Here is an 18,885-nt window from a genome sequence, read left to right as displayed (position 1 = left end):
CAAAAGTGTTGCATTTATAATTTTGTTCAGTGTACATCTCTCAACAATATACAGTACTCGGCATTAGTATTTTTTGGTCATCATCATATCCAGCAATCCCGTATGAACACAGGGAATAGAAGGAGAGCTTCACATAGTGTAAAACCATACAAGTGTTTTTTAAAACACATAGTGAAAACATATTTAAATGTCTCATGCCCAAAGCAAGGGGATTGATAGTGAGGTACACATGCACTGCCGCCTCCAGATGCACACACAGGCTGCAAGCCCTACGCGTTGTAATGTCGTCATCAGGAGCAGCATGTAGGGGTGTAGCATGGTCTCATTTATTTTACACATACAGTATTGTATTTATCAACTAGTTATAGGTATTTCAGAATATTTAAGAAAATGCCATTTTGGTCTTTGGAAACGTTCAAAGTTTCTTGAACTGATTTTTTATTTTCCTTTTAATTTCCATTATTGTTACAAAAAACAGCAACATGCATTTATTGCAAAGTTTACTAAAACAAAAAAAAAAAAGATGAATGTGTTGTATATAGAGTTTAATGTAAACAGACACATCATAAAAATTCCATTATCTTGGAAATCCAAAATTTCCTAATCTAGTGCATTTCCCCAATATAAACTAGAAGAAGGATTTGATATGGCACCTCATTCATCTCTAAAGACACTAATCGACTTGGTTCCCTATATAATTTATTGTAGTTATTTACCATGTATTTGCTTTCTTTCAGCCAGAGATAAATGGCTGCCGTCTGATCCACAGATCATATCTGAAGGTCTATATGCTATAGCGGTTGTGTTGAGCTTCTCCCGCATAGCCTACATCCTGCCAGCCAATGAAAGCTTTGGGCCACTGCAGATATCACTTGGGAGAACGGTGAAGGACATATTTAAATTTATGGTCCTTTTTATAATGGTTTTTCTTGCCTTCATGATTGGGATGTTTATCCTGTATTCCTATTATCTGGGAGCTAAAGTGAACTCGGCCTTCACAACGTAAGTAATAATTCACACATGTTTTAAAAATATTGTATTTTTTTTTGTGTCATTTTGCATTCATACTGAGATATTTGCTTTGGCTGATATAATCAATACAAAATAACTAATATTGTTAAATTAGTAGAGGTAACACCTAACTGAATGACATTTAGTTTGATAAAACACTGTGTATCAAAAGCAACTGCCATTTATTTGCGCCATTAAATATTTTTGATCTTTTTTCATCATTTTTGCAGCTCAGTGCTGATAGAGGTTTTGCTGACTCTTTGCAGCCACATGCTGGTTGGCATTTCCCGGGTTGATTTTTTGATGGTGACATCTATGTACCATGCATGCTGCATAATGTGTGTATAAACAGCCATTTGCAGTCTCCATAAGGGGAGTGTATGATTGGGTGACAATACAGGAACACAATTGGAGAAATAGGTAAAGAGGGTTGCAACGCTATAACTGGAAGTTGCTGAACAAAGACCTTCATGGTAGGACCGCCAAGAATTATTTAAATGAAAGAGGCTGATTTAAGAATATAGAAAATTACATTTAAAATTGCATTAACATGTTGAAGTTTATATGCAATTTAGTGATTGGGTTTACATGAACGTCAAAGAAATTTCAAGAAGGAGTTAAAATTAGAGTTATTCATACCAAACTTAAGGGAAATAAGGGTAAACAGAAAGTACTTTTATTTAAAAAAAAAAAAAAAAACTGCAGCTAGCTGCAGTGTAACAAAATGGTAACATTGTATATATCCAAGGATTTTTTTTTTCTCAGAGAATAGGGGCAGGTAGTTCCACCTTCCAAATCACCCCTTGTCTCTGTTCCCTACCCACCTGCGAGCACCGTCCCTTGGTTCCACCCCCTACCCACCTTCCAATACTACCCTTTTTAGAGAAAACAGAACCAAGTCTTATTTTGTGGTGTTAAGTACTATGTATAGAACTTATTAATGACAACAAGAAAAGCAGTAAAATTGATCCCCTGCTAAGCAATAATAGACCTCCACCCCCCAGTAACAACAGATCCCCCAGCAACAATAGACCCCCCCCAACAACAAAAGACCCCCCAGCAACAATAGACCCCTTCCAAAACAAATACACCCCCCCAGTAACAAAAGACCCCTGCCAGCAACAATAGACCCCTACCAAAACAAAATCCCCCCCCAGTAGCAACAGACTCCTGCCAGCAACAACAGATCTCCCAGCTGCCCGCATCAATAGACCTCCTCCCTCAACAGTAGATCCCTCCCAGCAATATAAAGCCCCCAACAACAACAGATCCCCCACCAGCAACAATTGACCACCCCAGCAACACTAGATCCCTCCAGCAACAAGATTTCCCCCCTAAACCAGGACTCAACAAGCCGCCAGGTCGCCGTTGCAAAAAGACATTTCATCCTGGTGCCTGGGCTGCTGCTCCCAAATTCTCTCCACACCCCGTGTTCGCCCCCACTATGTATCCCGGACTCCGCTTGCAAAGCTGCAGGCGTGGGACCAGCAAAATGGATGCCACCAGGTAGAGGGGAGGGAGGAGAGCGGACACATCTGCTCTGCTCCCCTTCTAGTTGTTGGCCTGGAAGTGACGGGTAAGGTCACTTCCAGATCCTCGTTGACAGTTTCCCCCGCCACCGCGGTGGGGAAAGAATGTAATGCAGTGCGATGTGTATTGCATTACATTCAGTGGAGCACCGGGGAGACATGCAGGGTCTTTTAGGCCCTGGATGTCTCATTAAAGAGAACCTGTCAGCAAATAAAAAATCATTACATAGGAGAATTTTGTCCCTTACATGATGGGAAAAAAAAAGTTGTTAAAAAAAGAAAAAAAAAATTTTTCTTGTAAAAAATTTGTTACACCCAAGCACATAAAATCTTCCACCCCTACATATACGCATGTACAAATGTAAATGCACACTGTGGGGCGCCTACGCCTGAAAACATGGATTGCGATACACGTTACACATCGCCGGACATGTCGGAATGATTGCAATATTTCTAGCGCCAGACCTCCTTCTAAACTGATGTCCTATATTTGGCTTTTAAAGCAATGCCTATAGAAAATATAGGGTACCAACATGTTTAATGTTTGACATGTTGGGTATCTATTTACCTTTGTGGTAATATAGTGTGACATAAAAAATTGGAACTACCACTGTTTTATTCTCTAGTCTAGGGTGTCTGCTTGCAGAAAATATATGTTTGGGGGTTTTATGTAATCTTCAGGCCTAAAATTTATTTTTTAAACGTGTGCAAAAAATGCAAAAATGGCTCTGGCTATGAAAGGGAACAAGTACATGCTCTACCCATATGATTTGTTAGTTAAAAAAAATTGGCTCCCAACTTTTTTAGCTGGCTCCTAGATGCAAAGCTAATTTGTTAAGCCCTGCCCTAAGCTACAAGATATCTCCCAGCAGCCAGCAGCAATAGACCATAAAACACACCCCACCACCCGTAGCCATTAGTTACATTCAGTGCTGGAGATACCAGAACTGCCATCCCCATGTTCTCACTAAAAGAAAGCCCTGTATACTATATATCAACGCTTGTTGTAACACTCTGTTAAACTGATCACTGGATCATGAGATATGGGTGTTTCACACTGGGGTGAATATATAGGTGGAGTGACATTGTAGGACGTATTAGGCGCACTCTGTAGTTTTAACTGAAGTCCTTGAACACAAATGGTTAAAATAAATGTAATGACTTTTTAATGAACACATAACTAAATTATGATAATCTTTTTATATTGGCCTGTGGTCCATCTTTAGATGAGAACAGAAATGGAATTATCCCAATGTAGAGTTATTAAATCAAAGCAAAATGTCTTGCACTTTGGCTTATGTGGAAATGGAAGCAAACAGCACAGAGAAGATAAATGATCTAGCTCCATTATAATGCACCTTTGTTACAGTTTCTACTTCTTCCATGCACAGGCTGCAGATTATAGGCAGCAGAGCAGTTGTTTTTCCCACAGCAGTTGCTATGGATTGAAAAATAGAAACTATTTTAGCTTACCCAAACTAAATTAGGGAGGTTGGGTAGGGGTCTTTATGTCAGCGTAAAAGTAATTAAGCTCTGTAACAAGGACAACCACAATACTCTTTTTCCTAATGCTGTTACATAAACTTGGGCACCACTAACAGATGAGTTTTCATTCACTTTGATGGAAACTTCTACTGACAGATGCATTTAGGTTGACCGTACAGTGAACCTGACCTGGCCTTAAAATTTCTACAGCAACGATGGTGAAGAACAGGTACAATAAGCTTAATCTTTGAGTTACTGTGCCCCTTTGGATCCTGAGCCCAGGTTGTACATGTGAATATTAAAGGACAATTATGTAAGGCTGTACAGCACAACCCCAGATAGCAAGCGATTGTGCTACAAGTTTGAAAATGACTTGCTAAACTATTGCTAGACTTGCCAGGCTTTACAAAGTTGTTGCACAATTGCAGCAAGTCTGCTTTGCATGACTCCAGATCAACTTTCTTTGCAAACATTCTGCAAGTCTGATAAATGTTAAAAGATTGTCCCGCACTATGGATCTAGATCATATGCTAGATGTGTACATCCGGTTGCTGCCCTCACCTGATGGTGGTGCCCCTAATGATACAAAAAAGTGCTGATGTGCAAGTGAGTGGTGGCGCTGCCATATTAAAGTAAATGCACGTGAGTGGTAAGAAATTGTGGTATAAAAATTGTGTGGCAAAAAAAAGTTTGATGTAAAAAAGTGAGAAGAATTCTTTGATGCGTTAACAGTCAAACCATATGTACAATTTAAAAATCAGTAATAAAACCTGTGCTAATTGATCAATGAATATTAATAAACCATAGGTATAGTTTGTGCGGACTATAATACATGCCAATAAATGATAACATATAATTCAAAGGAGATGTAAGATGAATTAAATTACTGGAGTATACATACTATTCACATCAAAAAAACGAAAGTGACTATGTTCTATATATTAATTCAGTCAAAAAGTGCAGTGTGCAATAAAGTGCAAGTGCCAATACACAGTGAAATTTAGCAGCAAGGAGCCCCTTGTTGGGGGGGGTAGCTCTATCCATACAATGTGAACAATGGTACACCTATACACAATATCTCAATTGGAGTCCGTTGTTCAAAAGATACCACTGTCTGCTGCAAGTTCTTGTTCAGTTATGTTGTGCAATAGCCACCCCACCACAGGGGTCACTGTGGCTGAATTTTCATGCTGTAGACTTGCAGAGCTCTTGCTATAGACACACCACTGCAACGTTGCTCTTGCTAGAGACTTGCCACACAAAAATTGCTACAAAATTGCAAAAGTGTCAACTAGAACTTGTGCTTCAAGTGCTCTGCAAATGTACAACTTGCCAATGAAAATGTGCACCAAGTTAACAGACTTCCAATTCAACACTGCCACAAATTTGTGGTTGCTATCTGGGACCAAATGCATGGCTTTGACATTTGACAGTAATATAGTAGGGTGTGTGGCTTAGTGCCAGCAGGGCAAGACTTCAGGTGGGTATATATAAGTGCAGTTTTTTTTTTTTTTTTTTAGTTCAACCAAACGGTTGAACAGATAAAAAAATAAGACTGACAGATCCCCACATCCACACAATAATGTGTAATGCAGAGATCGCTCCTGCTGTTCTATTATATTCTGACAGGGGAACCCAGAAAACACTGATCACTGCTTGCAGCCAGGTTTTCCAGCATGACCATTTGACAGAAGCCGGTTGTTAGCCTGGCTTCTGTTCCAAAGACAGCAGTACATATGTACCAAAAGTCGACTGGTTCCTGCTAGACTGGCCAACTTCCCGTACATGTGTTCTGGGCTTTAGTCTCAACAAAAGTTAGGTCCTGGCATATAGGCTGGCACTAGGATTGATTCCAAGACTATAACAGGTATTTGTAGGAAACAAAAGATGCCTGCACATCAGTGCTGTCCTCTCAAATGTATCTCCTTCATTGGGTAAACGTAAAATATTTCATATGAACATTCCCTATTTATGGTTTCCAGCCAACGGATGGAGCTTGAGGCTTTTTTTCATATGTCTGTCATAACCTTAATGTAAATGTCTGTTTATGGCTCTAAAAAGCTGAAGTTCAAATTACACACAGCTGAATGAGTCAGAGGAGTGGTTTACCCCCACATTCTGTTGGACCCTATATGGAGTTTTAATTAGACTTTACTTTCCTTCCTTCTTTACTTTAATTAGACATTGTATCTTCCTGGATACAGTGGTGTGTCCCTCCTTTCTCAATTGGATGTAATTATTACAACAATTTCTATGCACAGGTACTGTTAGAATGGATAGGAAGCATCACTTCAAAACACCATCTACATATGTATGTAGGAGATTTTAAAACAACATATAATTTTAATAACTATGTAAAATCTCAACAAACCTGACTTCGTTATCCTTCTATTTGTCTTTTAAGCGTTGAAGAAAGTTTTAAAACCCTGTTCTGGTCCATATTCGGCTTGTCTGAAGTAACGTCTGTAGTTCTGAAATATGACCACAAGTTTATTGAGAACATTGGTTATGTTCTTTATGGGATCTACAACGTGACAATGGTGGTGGTCCTTCTTAATATGTTGATTGCCATGATTAACAGCTCCTATCAAGAAATAGAGGTAATAGAAACTAAGGCCACTCTATGTTTATGTATAACTGAAATTTACATTGCTACCTGTAACTTGTCAATCTATCAAAGAATAACCCAGGCAGTGTTTAAACACTGTGTTTTCACAATTTTTTATGATCAAAAATTATGTTTTAAGATCACAAAATGATATAACCTTGAATCAATTTAATTTATGACATGTATGTTTGGCTTTATATTTAGTTTGGCATTTTGATTATAGAGTTCAGGAGGAAAAAATGTAATGCATCTAAAAATAAAAAGAAAATTTAAAAAAATTAAATTCAATGGTCAAATAATTATTTCAGGCAAACATAAATAAATAAATAATAATAATGTCTATAGCCCTATTTTAGTATGTGAGCTAAATGCTTTAATGAAAAATGTTTGAAGTCTGGAAGGTGGCGTGGCTGTGGAATAAAGCTTACTGAGGAGAAAGAAACAAAAAGGATTCAGGGGTTCGGTGGTTTCTTTTGCTAATAATTAATATATCTGCAATTATTGCATATTTCCCAGGTATTGTCTATTAAAACACTGCAAGTACAGAAAAAAAGCTGTTGACTTGTCCAGACATCCTGTGAGCTCCTGACATCAGGTAGTGGGCTGACATTGCTGCCCCTGCTCCTAAGTGGTGTTGTCAGCCATGTCTGCGGTCTCCCTTCTACATGACAAAACACCTCTCTCTCTTCTCAACCCTATAACATAAAGGGGAGATGTTCTGTAGTTCATGTGTTTGTGCGGATAGAGACATTTGTTAGTAAAAGTAAAGTAAACTTAGTAAAAAAAACTACCTGTCTGTGTCCAGTATTAGGCTTCAAAACTGTCTGGAAAATGGTTGAAAATTACCATACAAAAAAAGCTATCAATAGGTGATGGTTTAAATTAGCAATCGACCGATATCGGTTTTTTAATGCCGATACCGATTATTTTGGTCATCTGATATCGATATCGGTATTGGCCGATACCGATATCCGATGACCAAATTTACTTATATTTTTTTTTTCCACAGGTACTGTTGTGGAGGTATCTGGAGGTCTAAAAGACCCCAAACCCCTCCTCTGCACTTAAAAGCCAACTTTGGCTGTTTTGAATGCTGTGATTTTTTTTAATTTGGCGCCGAGTACTCATAAGCGATGTCATGACATCACTTCCGGGTTTTTTACATGGAGGCCCGATCAGAGCCCGATCGAGTCTTCTGTTCGGCAGCCGTGCAGGTAGGATGCCCAGGTCTCCCGGTGGGACGGAAGACCCGGGCGAGCCACTTTAGGCGGCGGGAGGAGGGGACGTCCCCTCCTGCTCCTTGTAATGACAGCCGAGCGGCTTCTCAGCTGCATCGGTTGTCATTACAAGACAGCCGACTGTCAGCTATGGACGCCGGTACCGGGGTGATGCCTCTAGCTGCAGGCATCACTCCGGTACAAGCACTTTCCGAAATATTGGCAATATCGGTAACCTCAGGGGCCAATTCCGATATATCGGGGAAAGTGCATATCGGCCCCCCATATATCGGTGTTGCCGAAAATCTGTCGATCCCTAGTTTAAATGCCTTTACAGCTCATCAGTTTAGAGTTAACTGTAAATGAGGGACCTAGAATTATTGCTTTCCCAATATGTGTTGCAAAATTGTTGATTACATAAATGTGCAGGTCTTATGTGGGCATTTTTGCTAGGATGTGTGCACGTGGGGTGATGGGATGCTTTAAACATTTTTTGTTATTTTTAGTTATTTTATTATATTTTCATTTTTAACACTTTTTTTTTACATTTACCTGTATTTCTATCACAAGGGGGCAAAATAAACTCCTTATAAGATAGCATTGGGTAGGTGGCAGGTTCTCTTTATAAGGACATCATTTGTCTATTAAAACCCTAATGTCTACCCCGCTCTCTACTCCAGCCAATCAAGCACAGAAATGTGCTCAACTCACTGTGCACGCGACTTTGTAGCTGAGATTTTGACAGCTCTGACTCATGAAAAGCATCAAATATTTTTCTCTTTCAATAAAGCATGGTGAACCGAATGCTCAATCACAGTTACAGAACTTTAAAAGCTTTTCTACAGGAGGTTTGAAAACAAACCTATTTCACAATCTAACATTATATTACATCGGTATTTCTAGTTTAAATGTGAGAATCACAATTTGAACCCATTATAGCCTTTAAAAAATAGGCTAACAAAAACATTTTTAATGTTAAGTGCACTTTCTGTTTCCCTAATTGCCATAAATAAAATGTTATTGAAACCCCAAGTATATATTCAAATATTAGCTTAGCTTTAATTGTAAGGAGTGAAATTGAACAAACATGAAAGCAATACAGGAATGATGGAAACAGGAAGTTTTGATGTTCTCTCATAATTAAATGGAAAACACGTCTGAAAATACATATTTAATTTTTTTTTCTATATAAAATGCATTTTGTGAGCACAGCACTATTATTACTCTATAGTTATGAATCAGGACAAATGTTTGAGTTTTATTTGTCTACAAAAAGAAAAAACAAGTTTCATTCCAATGGAACATGACAAATCCATTTATTTTAAATGTTCTGCACTATCAAAATAATATTGGATGACAGATGAATAATAGAATGTTGTTTGGAGGATTCTGTATAGTAGATAAGAAAAATGTAACGTTCGGTGATTGGTTTCAAGGAACCAGCCTGGAATGTCAGTGCTGATAAGCAAGTCTCTATCAAAACAATAGCTTACTGTTTTTTTTTTTTTTTTTTTTGTTATATATATATATATTTATTTATTTATTTTTGGCAAAAAAAAAAAATGAATTCACATAAATTACACAGATTGATTAGTTGTGACTTTCACTGTCATTCCACATCTGATTTTCGACTATGCTTTCATGGTTTTATTCCGATCCAAGTATGATTCAAGATATGGTAAGATGTGTGACAGACGTGAAAAACTGTTGATAATTCAGCAGCATAGTCTCTATCCCTTTGTCCCAAGGTTTTATCTACCAAGGCACTTGCTGGCCAATGCTTATGAGCTAAGAGCAAGAGTACAACATTTAAAAAGTTTTACATTTGTTTTCATTAATATTTTCCTGTGGTAAATAAAATTCAGACCCAGAACTGAAGGTGGAGAGGTACTGAATGTAATCACAAGAATCTCTGTAGCTCAAATAGCAAGTAGTCATCCTTTTTTCCACTGCATGCTCTTGACTTGACGTGGGCGACACAGTCTAATTTGACAGGTTGAAGGAAATATCTAATAGAACATTTGGATCTTAAGAATTTTGAGCAAATAATTACATAATAGGGTTGGTGCTTCACAAAGGGCATCATTATTTACACCTGTCAAATGCAGCTTGATTATAAATGGCAGCCTATAGCCCAACTGTATTTCTTATTGCCACTGCCCCTTTAAAGTGCAGCTTTAAAAAAAAAAAAATAGCATACCCTTGAGAGCCTGTTCTGAAAAATATAGCCAACGAAAAGTAGTTGCCTTTACTAGATATATTCTAATGGGTCATATATAAGACTGACATTTGTTAAAATATTTAAATTTTTGCAGGAAACATCTCCCCAAAATAGTCATTAATCAACTACACAAATTACAACGGTTCACATTAGATTTTCACTGCTCATTGTAAACCCATTGACATTTGCATGCAGTTAGGATGGGCATCCAGGAAATGAGGCAAGCTTTCCGCATACACTGCAATCTAAATGAAAATGACTTCTGCATGGAATCCACAATGAAACTCATGCATGTTTAACAAAATTAGTTAAATTACTTTTTGTGATAGAGCTTCTTCTAGCTTATGGCCAGATCCATCACATTCTCTTGGTGCTAAAGATTTATTTACATCTTGAATGCCCATGTCATTACAAGGAGCATGTGCTTTGTACTCTGACTGGTAATTTAGGTTATAAAGGATTAGTTAGGACCATACCTTCCCTGAGAAAAGCTTGAAATGTTGTCGCAGAGGGAGCCTAAAAATGGGAGGCATAATTCAAAATTCTTACATACAACCCTATAGATATAAAGTAATAGGTGCAGCGCTAGAGAACAAGCATATAAAAGTTCCAAAAAATCTGTGTGTAGTTCTATTCAGTTTAAATCAGCAAATGTCTGTGATTCCAAGATGGTATTGCTGGGTTAAACATACCACCACCACCAGATGTCACCAAACACACTGACCCTTACCGTCAGGCTGATAAGACTGCACCAGATAGATAATCTCCACGCTGGTTCATCCAAACTTAACCACAGATCTCCATAAGTTCTCAGGAACATGAATGACAGATGAGTCACAGATCCTCAAGATCCTCATATGGCCCCAAAAATAGTTAAAAGGCTCATAGTGCAGTAAGTTTAATTAAAGAAGTGCTTTATTAAATCATAAAATACACTCGCATTCTCACGCCCCCCCTGACAAAAAATGTTCCACTGCTGCACATCCGTGTTCATGCGACATAACAGTGTAGAGCGAGGTAACATCAGCTGTTACGAGCAAACATTATTAGTGGGATTAATTCCATTACTTCCAGAGCAGGGAAATACATTGATTTTTTTCTTCAGCTCCTGGTGGTAAATACTCTCTCTTATCTGAAAGATTCCACGCAGGTGATCAACATTTTGCAAGAGGTACAGTGGAGGGAAGGCTTTTTGCTCGTAAAAGCTGATGTTACCTCGCTTTACACTGTTATCTCGCATGAACACGGATGTGCCGAAGTGGAACATTTTTTGTCAGGGGGGGCCTCCTTACACCCTAGACAGCAACAATTTATATTGTCTCTGCTTGAGTACTGTATGTCACACAATTTCTTTAGGTTTGACGAAAAGTACTACACGCAGAATAAGGGTGTAGCCATGGGGGCTAAGTTTGCCTTGAGTATGGCAAACTTATTTATGGCCAAGTGGGAGGAGGACGTCATCTATGGAACCCCCAGACCAGAATTACGGCTCTGGAGGCGGTACATAGAGGACGTCCTCCTCCTCTGGGAAGGCAGTGTTGAGTCCTTAAAGGGGCTCTTCCTTGAACTCAATAGTAATGATAGAGGTATTTGCCTGCAATATGAGGTTAGTGATAAGGAGATACACTATCTAGATCTGAGGATCAAGATTGAGGAGGATTCTATCCTTACTTCAATTTTTTTCAAGGCAACGGATCGAAATGGTCTCATTGACACTTCTAGCTGCCATCACCCATCATGGCTTAGGTCGGTGCCTAAGAGTCAATTTCTCCGATTGCGGAGAAATTGTACTAATTATGAGGACTTCCTGAGTGAGTCTGAGATCCTAAAATCTTGGTTTCATGAAAAGGGTTATGACCCACAAGAAGTACAACAAGCCATGATGGATGCTGGCAGTAGGGACCGCAAGGAATTGCTGGCCCCTAGGAGTAGAGTGATTAATCAAAATTTAAATTTCTCCTTTCTCACTACATTCTCTAACCAGCATTTTGCAGTTAAGAGGATCCTGCGGAAGCACTAGAGTGTGCTACGTAGTGACGCGGTTTGGGGACCACAGCTCCCAGATAACCCAGTGGTCATTTATAGGGGGGTACCACCTCTAAGATTACAGGTTGCCCCGAACGTTGTCAATTTACCACGGAAGCCTTCTGCTTTTTTTCAGAATTTAGTGGGTTACTTTCCCTGTTGGAAGTGCCCCATCTGTATTCTGAATGCATACCATCCAAGGAAAGTTACCTCCTTTGTGTCATCTACTACACAGGAGAGTTTTGCTATCAAGCAATTTATTACTTGCACGACTAAATATGTCGTGCATATTATTTGTTGCCCTTGCGGTCTGTAATACATAGGTCGGACCAAGCGGATGTTGGTCACAAGACTCAATGAGCATGTGGCCAACATCCGCAAAGGTTTCCCTGGCCATAGCCTCTCAAAGCACTACGCCTTGTGCCACAACAAGGACCCTACAGGTACGGTGTTCATTGGGATTGAGCATGTTGTGGCAAACTGGCGTGGGAGTAATATGGTCAGGGAGATTTCCAAGCTTGAGGCTAGAGGGATTTATAGGTCAAAGACGTACTCTCCACATGGTATGAAGGTGGAGTGGGATGTCAACGCCTTTATATCCAATACTTAATTTTCTCTTAATTTTTCTTTTGGTTCTCTGATTCCTCATTTATTTATTTTTTAATCGTAATTTTAACATTTGGAATTTATTCAATTTGCACATATGTCTTGTGTATATTTGTTATGTTATTGATTTATGTATGTATTTTTACTTTTATTCCACAAAATGGCGCTGTAACGTGCTGTTCTGTGGGATTGTTTCTTTCCTTAGGAGATGGCGCTGTTATATTTACATATTTTGCATATTCTAATTTAGCTTTATATTTCTTTGTCACATTAATGATTCAATGCTGACTGGCTTTGAGAGTACTTCCTTGGATATCACCAAGGATTTTTTATGCTCCCTGTGATTTTGGGGCTTGGTATATGGTATATGGTGTAGCTGGGTCCGTATACATATAATATAATAAGAAATTTTATGCCAAATATGCAGATTTGCCCCATATTGCCCCTATTTATTTAGGGATCTTTGGGCTTATTGTATTTTAATTTCGGCTTTAACAATGTTGCTGCCCATAATAGACTAATTCTGGTTCCGTTCAGGAGCATAATGAACATTCGGCAGATGTTCTCCATTAGCTAAGTGCCGCTCGTTCCGTCCTGGGTACATAAATGTGCGCGATGCCGTCCACAAACCACGCCCCTGACGACGTCATTGTTGACGAAATGCCGCGTCGGGCGGGCTACGGAGCGTGTGACGTCATTGCGCCGGAGGACGCAGCGGCCATCTTCTTGGAAGGAAATAACCCAAACTGTTTATACGCTGAAGCCATCCTGATAGAATGTGAGTGTATTTTATGATTTAATAAAGCACCACTTTAATTTAACTTACTGCACTATGAGCCTTTTCACTTTTTTTGAGGCCATATGAGGATCTTGAGTGACTCATCTGTCATTCGTGTTCCTGAGAACTTATGGAGAACTGTGGTTATGTTTGGATGTACCAGCGTGGAGATTATTTATCTGGTGCAGTCTTATTAGCCTGACGGTAAGGGTTAGTGTGTTTGGGGACATCTGGTGGTGGTGATATATTTAACCCCGCAATACCATCTTGGAATCACAGACATTTGCTGATTTAAACCGAATAGGACTACACACAGATTTTTTGGAACTTGTATACGCTTGTTCTCTAGCGCTGCACCTATTACTTTATATATTGTGTATGTTTATATCCTGACATATGTGCAGCTGCTGTTGTCTTTGTTTTTTATGTATATTTTTTATTCCCTTTTATTGAATTGATTGTTCCAAGCGTAGCTCTTTCTTGTTTTATATTAACCCTATAGATACCAGGGAACCAGTGCTTTAATTAGGATGGCACAAGGGATGGCAGAACCAGACATGCTGTGGCATTTATAGGGATAAATGTGCTGGTGGAGCACTGGACTATAGTTAGATCAGTTGTTGTCAGGTTTGAGAGGAATTGTTTTCCAAAATATAGGTGAAGATAGCTCCTAGGATGCCACTGTCCCCAGATGGGTCTATGGAAACATTAACAGTAAGCAAAGTAAAATGATAAGAGTGTATTAGAAATTCTGTATATGGCCCTACAGAACAGATAGACAGTGCACAGTCTGCTTGGGCTTAGCTGTTTAAAAAGGAGCTCCAGCCAGCTATAAAAAAAATAAAAGTCAGCAGCTGCAAAAAGTGTAGCTGCTGACTTTTAAAAAAAACTGCCACTGACCTGTCCCACGGTCAAGCGGTGAGCTCTACCCAACCGTCTTTATCCTCCGTCCTCCCTCGGCGGCGCTGGCATCTTCACTATGGGCACTATGGGCAGTACGGGCATGCGAGAGTCGCCCGGTGCATCCTGGATTGGTGGATGCAGTCTCCTGGGACCTGTGCGTCCCAGAAGACTGCAAGGGTAAGGAGGAAAACTTCTGTTGCCAAGTGCTGCGTCGCTCAGAATGAAAGTGGGAGCAGGTACCTGTCAAAAATCTGGTACCTGCTCCCCCCCCCACCCCCCGCTCCTCAAATGTGCCAATTGTGCAAGAGGATCGGGGGACAATTCCTTAATTCCATAAGGCGGAACTTCCCCTTTTCAGTGGAGTTCCGCTTTAACTTGAAAAAGGAACTTTATTATACAGATAAAAGACTTGCAGTTTAACCATAGATGCAGATAAAACTTAAAAAACACTGTCATCTACTGGCTGATGTAGTTGTTGCACAAAATACATGAACAATGTATTCCAACACCCCCACTTAACAATTACTTATTATATTAGTCCTATTTCAGATCTCAGTTCTATAAATCTGTTTCTTGTAAGCGGTTTTGTCAAATGCTTTGATCCACTTTTGTTTCTCGTGAGTTGAAAGTCTTTTCATCTCATCTCATGAATCTGGCTCTGGTTTTAATGCTACACAAGCAACATAGGACAGACGTTTGGCTTGCATGCCTTTACTGCCTCTGGTGGATTTCCTGACTGAAGCCTTTTGTGGCCTGGTTTCTTCTTTTACAATGTTTGGATTGTCTGTGTTAATTCCCGTTTCAGTGTCACTTTGTTGCTTATCTTCATGTGACACTGATGTGGAAATTCACTCAGTTTGAAGCGTTTGTGTTAGTTCATGAACACACTGACGTTATAGCGACGTCTACACTTCTACTGATGGTTACCTTGCTTGTGTCTTGGTGTAGAATTCTGAATCCCTTTTGAGATTTACTGTACTCCACAAGTACACCTTCCTTTGGCCAAGCATCCAATTTTGTACGTTTTTCTTTTGGGATGTGCACATAGGCTTTGCTTCCAAAAATGTTTAGCTGGTTCAAATTCAGTGCCCTTCCATTCCACAGTTCATATGGAGTTTTCTCTGCTGATTTTTCTGGTAGTTGATTTTGGAGATAGCATGTCATGATTGCCTCCCCCCAGTATGTGGTTGGCATATCTGCATCAAACAGCATGGTTCTTACACTCTCACGTAGAGTATGGTTAATTTTTTTCTGCAACCCCATTTTGTTCTGGTTTGTATGGTACGGTAGTTTGAAATATTATGCCATGTTTTCTGAGATTCGCCTGTGTGTTATCACCTGTATATTCAGTTCTATTGTCTGTGCACAATACACTCAGCATTTTGCCAATTATGTTGCTTTCTTGAACCACATGCTGTTCAAGTTTCTCTGGTACTTCACTTTTTTGAGTAACAGATATACATAGTGTAATATACCTGGAGTAATCATCCATAAAAGTAAGAAAATACCTCTTCTTTCCTTGGGTAAATGTTTCCATTGGACCAGAAAGTTCTGAATGGATTAAGTCCAGAGGTTTCTTAGCTCTGCCGGTACTCTGCTTTGGAAAGGCTTTGCTTGTCATTTTTCCTTTTATACAGCTGATGCATTTCATTGTTTGATCACATGAACTAATTTTTATTCCACTTGCATAGTCATTCTCAGTTAATGTCTTTATTATGTAAGGACTTCTGTGCCCAAGTTGTCTGTGCCATGTGTGAATGCAGTTTGAATGTTTTTTCCTCCATGGCAGTATTAACCACCTTATTGCAGTTCAGCTTATACAGTTCATCTGTAATTTTAGCCTTTGCAAGTAAGATATTTCACTTTTTGTGATGGCACAACTGTCATCTTGAGAGGTCACTACATTGCTTTGTTCTGTGAGCTTCTTCACTGACAAAAGATTTGTTTCAAGAGCAGGGACATAAAGGACATTTTTCACTGTTATCTTTCTGTGACACTCTGGAAAAAAGGACAGTAAAGAAAACCATCTACTATTGCTTCTGATTCCAATATTTGCCCATTAGCTGTTGTGATTTTTTTTCTGTTTTTTTTTTTTTTTTAAGAAATTTCTGTCATTTGTTATGTGGCTCAAAGCTCCTGAATCAACACACCATGCCTGCAAAGATTAGGTGCAACTCGGAAGAAGCAAAATCAGTGAGAAAAGATGATGAGGAAGCAAAATCAGTTTCCTCCTTCACACCTTTGGCCTTGTAGTTTTGTTTGTTTTTGCATTCTAGCTTTCCAGATTCTGCAGTTTTCTTTTAAATGACCTGGTTTCTTACACCCAAAGAATTCACGTGTATCTTGTTGCATGTTACTGTTTTTATTCCTATTTTTCATCTTTAAAGCCGACTCTGTGACAGAAGCACCATCACTATTAACGCTTTCTGTTTTATGCTTATATTTATCCAAAAGCTTGCCCTTAACATATTCCAATGTCAGTTCATCATCTGGACGTTCATCAAGTGCTGTGACAAGCATTTCATAACTTTCTGGTAAACCACTGAGTAATAGTGCTGCGATATGAAAATCTTTTAATACTTCTCCTATACCTCTCAGGCATTCAACCATTTCCAAGGTGTGCCTTATGTAATCCTGCATATCCTGGCCTTTCATCGCCTTGGTTTGGTATAGCTTTCTAATCAAATACAGTTTATTGCTGAGATTAGCTCTTTCTAGCCCCTTTTTTACTCCTTCTGTCATTTCTTTAGCAGTTTCACACTTACATATATGTATGATTTAATCATCTTTTTTGCTAAGCGAGATTGTGCTCTGAGCTTTTTGGTCTCTCTATTTACTCATCTGAAGGGTGTTCTGGCCTGACATAATTTATAAATTTCCACATACCTTCTCTTATTAGGAGCATTTTCATCTTGAATTTCCAAGACTGGTAGTTCTGGCTTGTCAGATTTGCAAATGAAAGCTTTGTTGCAGCTGCATTTCTGGCTGTTTTCTGTTATTCTTGCAGTCTTCTTTCTGTTTCTGTATCTTGCACTGGGTTCTCAGCTTTCTCTGGGTGCCTGGGTTATGTCTGGACCCATAACATGTTAGAACTTCTGTATATTGCTCTATAGAACAGACAGACAGTGTACAGTCCACATGGGCTTTGCTGCTTAACTGGAAACAGAAACAGGAACTTTATTATACAGAGAAAAGACATAGGGTTTAACTATAGATGTGGCTAAAAATGTATAAACACTGCCATCTAATGGCTGATGTAGTTGTTGCACAAAATACATGGGCAATGTATTCCAACAGAGTGCCACAAAAAAAAAGTGAGCCCAGTAGATCTTTTTTGATATTAACAAGCGTCTTATAAAGGTGAGGCTGCCTTACCAGTAAGGGAAGCACAACTTCAATGCATACTTAATATTTGTCTTTAATAGTTGAACGAAATTCAGTTCATCAATATCTTTGAACTTCTCCAATACTTTAAGCCTTAATAAAGGGGACCGCTGAGTCCCTGAAATGCATGTAGGCAGGAGCATTCTACTTCTCCATGTAAACGAAAAGAGGTTTGACCGCACTCCAGTGGATGAAGATAAAATTATTGTTTATTAAGATTGTAAATCCAACAAAACAAGACAATCGAGCCACAGACAGTTGACACGTTTTATGATTCAAGATCGTTTAATCATAACTGGCCAGTTATGAAATGCGTATGTGAAACGCGTCAACTGTCTGTGGCTTGAATGTCTTGTTTTGTTGGATTAACAATCTTAATAAAGAATCATTTTATCTTCATCCACTGGAGTGCGGTCAAACCTCTTTTCGTTTACAATGACTGGATCCAGACCACAGACTGGACTTGCACCTAATTGCTTGGGAGTTGGATTGTCCTCACCTGGTGCGGTGTACATTTCCTTTCAGTGAGCAGTGTACTTCTCCACTGTAGGTGGTGCTCTTCCACAATGGTACTGTTTTTGGAGAGGAAGTCAGGGGCAACAGGGTTCCTCTATGATTTTGGAGAAGCTATCCTATTAGACGCTGCTGCCCTGTGTGAATCAAGCAGCCATTTTGGGTCTGTCAGAGCTATTTAAGGCCTTGGCTCGCAGGTTTGGCATGCATTTTGCAAGTTTGTATAGTAGGAACAGGTATCCTACCTGTTAGGGACAGTACTAGCAGTAAGGGAAAAGTTCTTGACAAGGAGGCAAAGTGTAGGGTCCCAACTCCTTGGACAACTTCCCGCTTGGGCATGAGACAGCCAGGCCACACTCTGATATCTTTGCAGATGCTATCAATCTGGCTGATACCCGTTCTCTTACCATTACTGGAAACCGTGAATGTACCTGGCTGGTGAGCAGCTTTCTCTCCAGGTTTGTTGTGAACTCTTGCTGTGCTCAATACAAGTTTTTAATTGCACCTGACTGCGTAAATTATTGCGGCCGCACCACGCTGCACCACACCTACATGCGTTTTATATTTTTTTATGACATCTGCTGATGCTAATAAAAACCTACTCG

The 18,885-nt window shown here is 39.3% G+C and overlaps 1 protein-coding gene across 2 annotated transcripts in view; it reads left to right on the top strand.

Annotated features, from left to right (window-relative positions):
* TRPC3 (transient receptor potential cation channel subfamily C member 3) overlaps positions 1-18,885 on the top strand; it is a 288,110-nt gene that overhangs the window by 245,977 nt on the left and 23,248 nt on the right. For both annotated transcript variants that reach the window (XM_082247949.1, XM_082247950.1), the window contains exons 7-8: positions 738-1,002; positions 6,430-6,625. In XM_082247949.1, the coding sequence (XP_082104075.1) occupies positions 738-1,002; positions 6,430-6,625 (461 nt within the window). The remainder of the gene's footprint in view (positions 1-737; positions 1,003-6,429; positions 6,626-18,885) is intronic.

The sequence above is a fragment of the Pelophylax lessonae genome (genome assembly GCF_965119305.1).
Source record: "Pelophylax lessonae genome assembly, chromosome: 1".
Lineage (NCBI taxonomy): Eukaryota > Metazoa > Chordata > Amphibia > Anura > Ranidae > Pelophylax > Pelophylax lessonae.
This window is presented reverse-complemented; position numbering and strand designations above follow the sequence as displayed.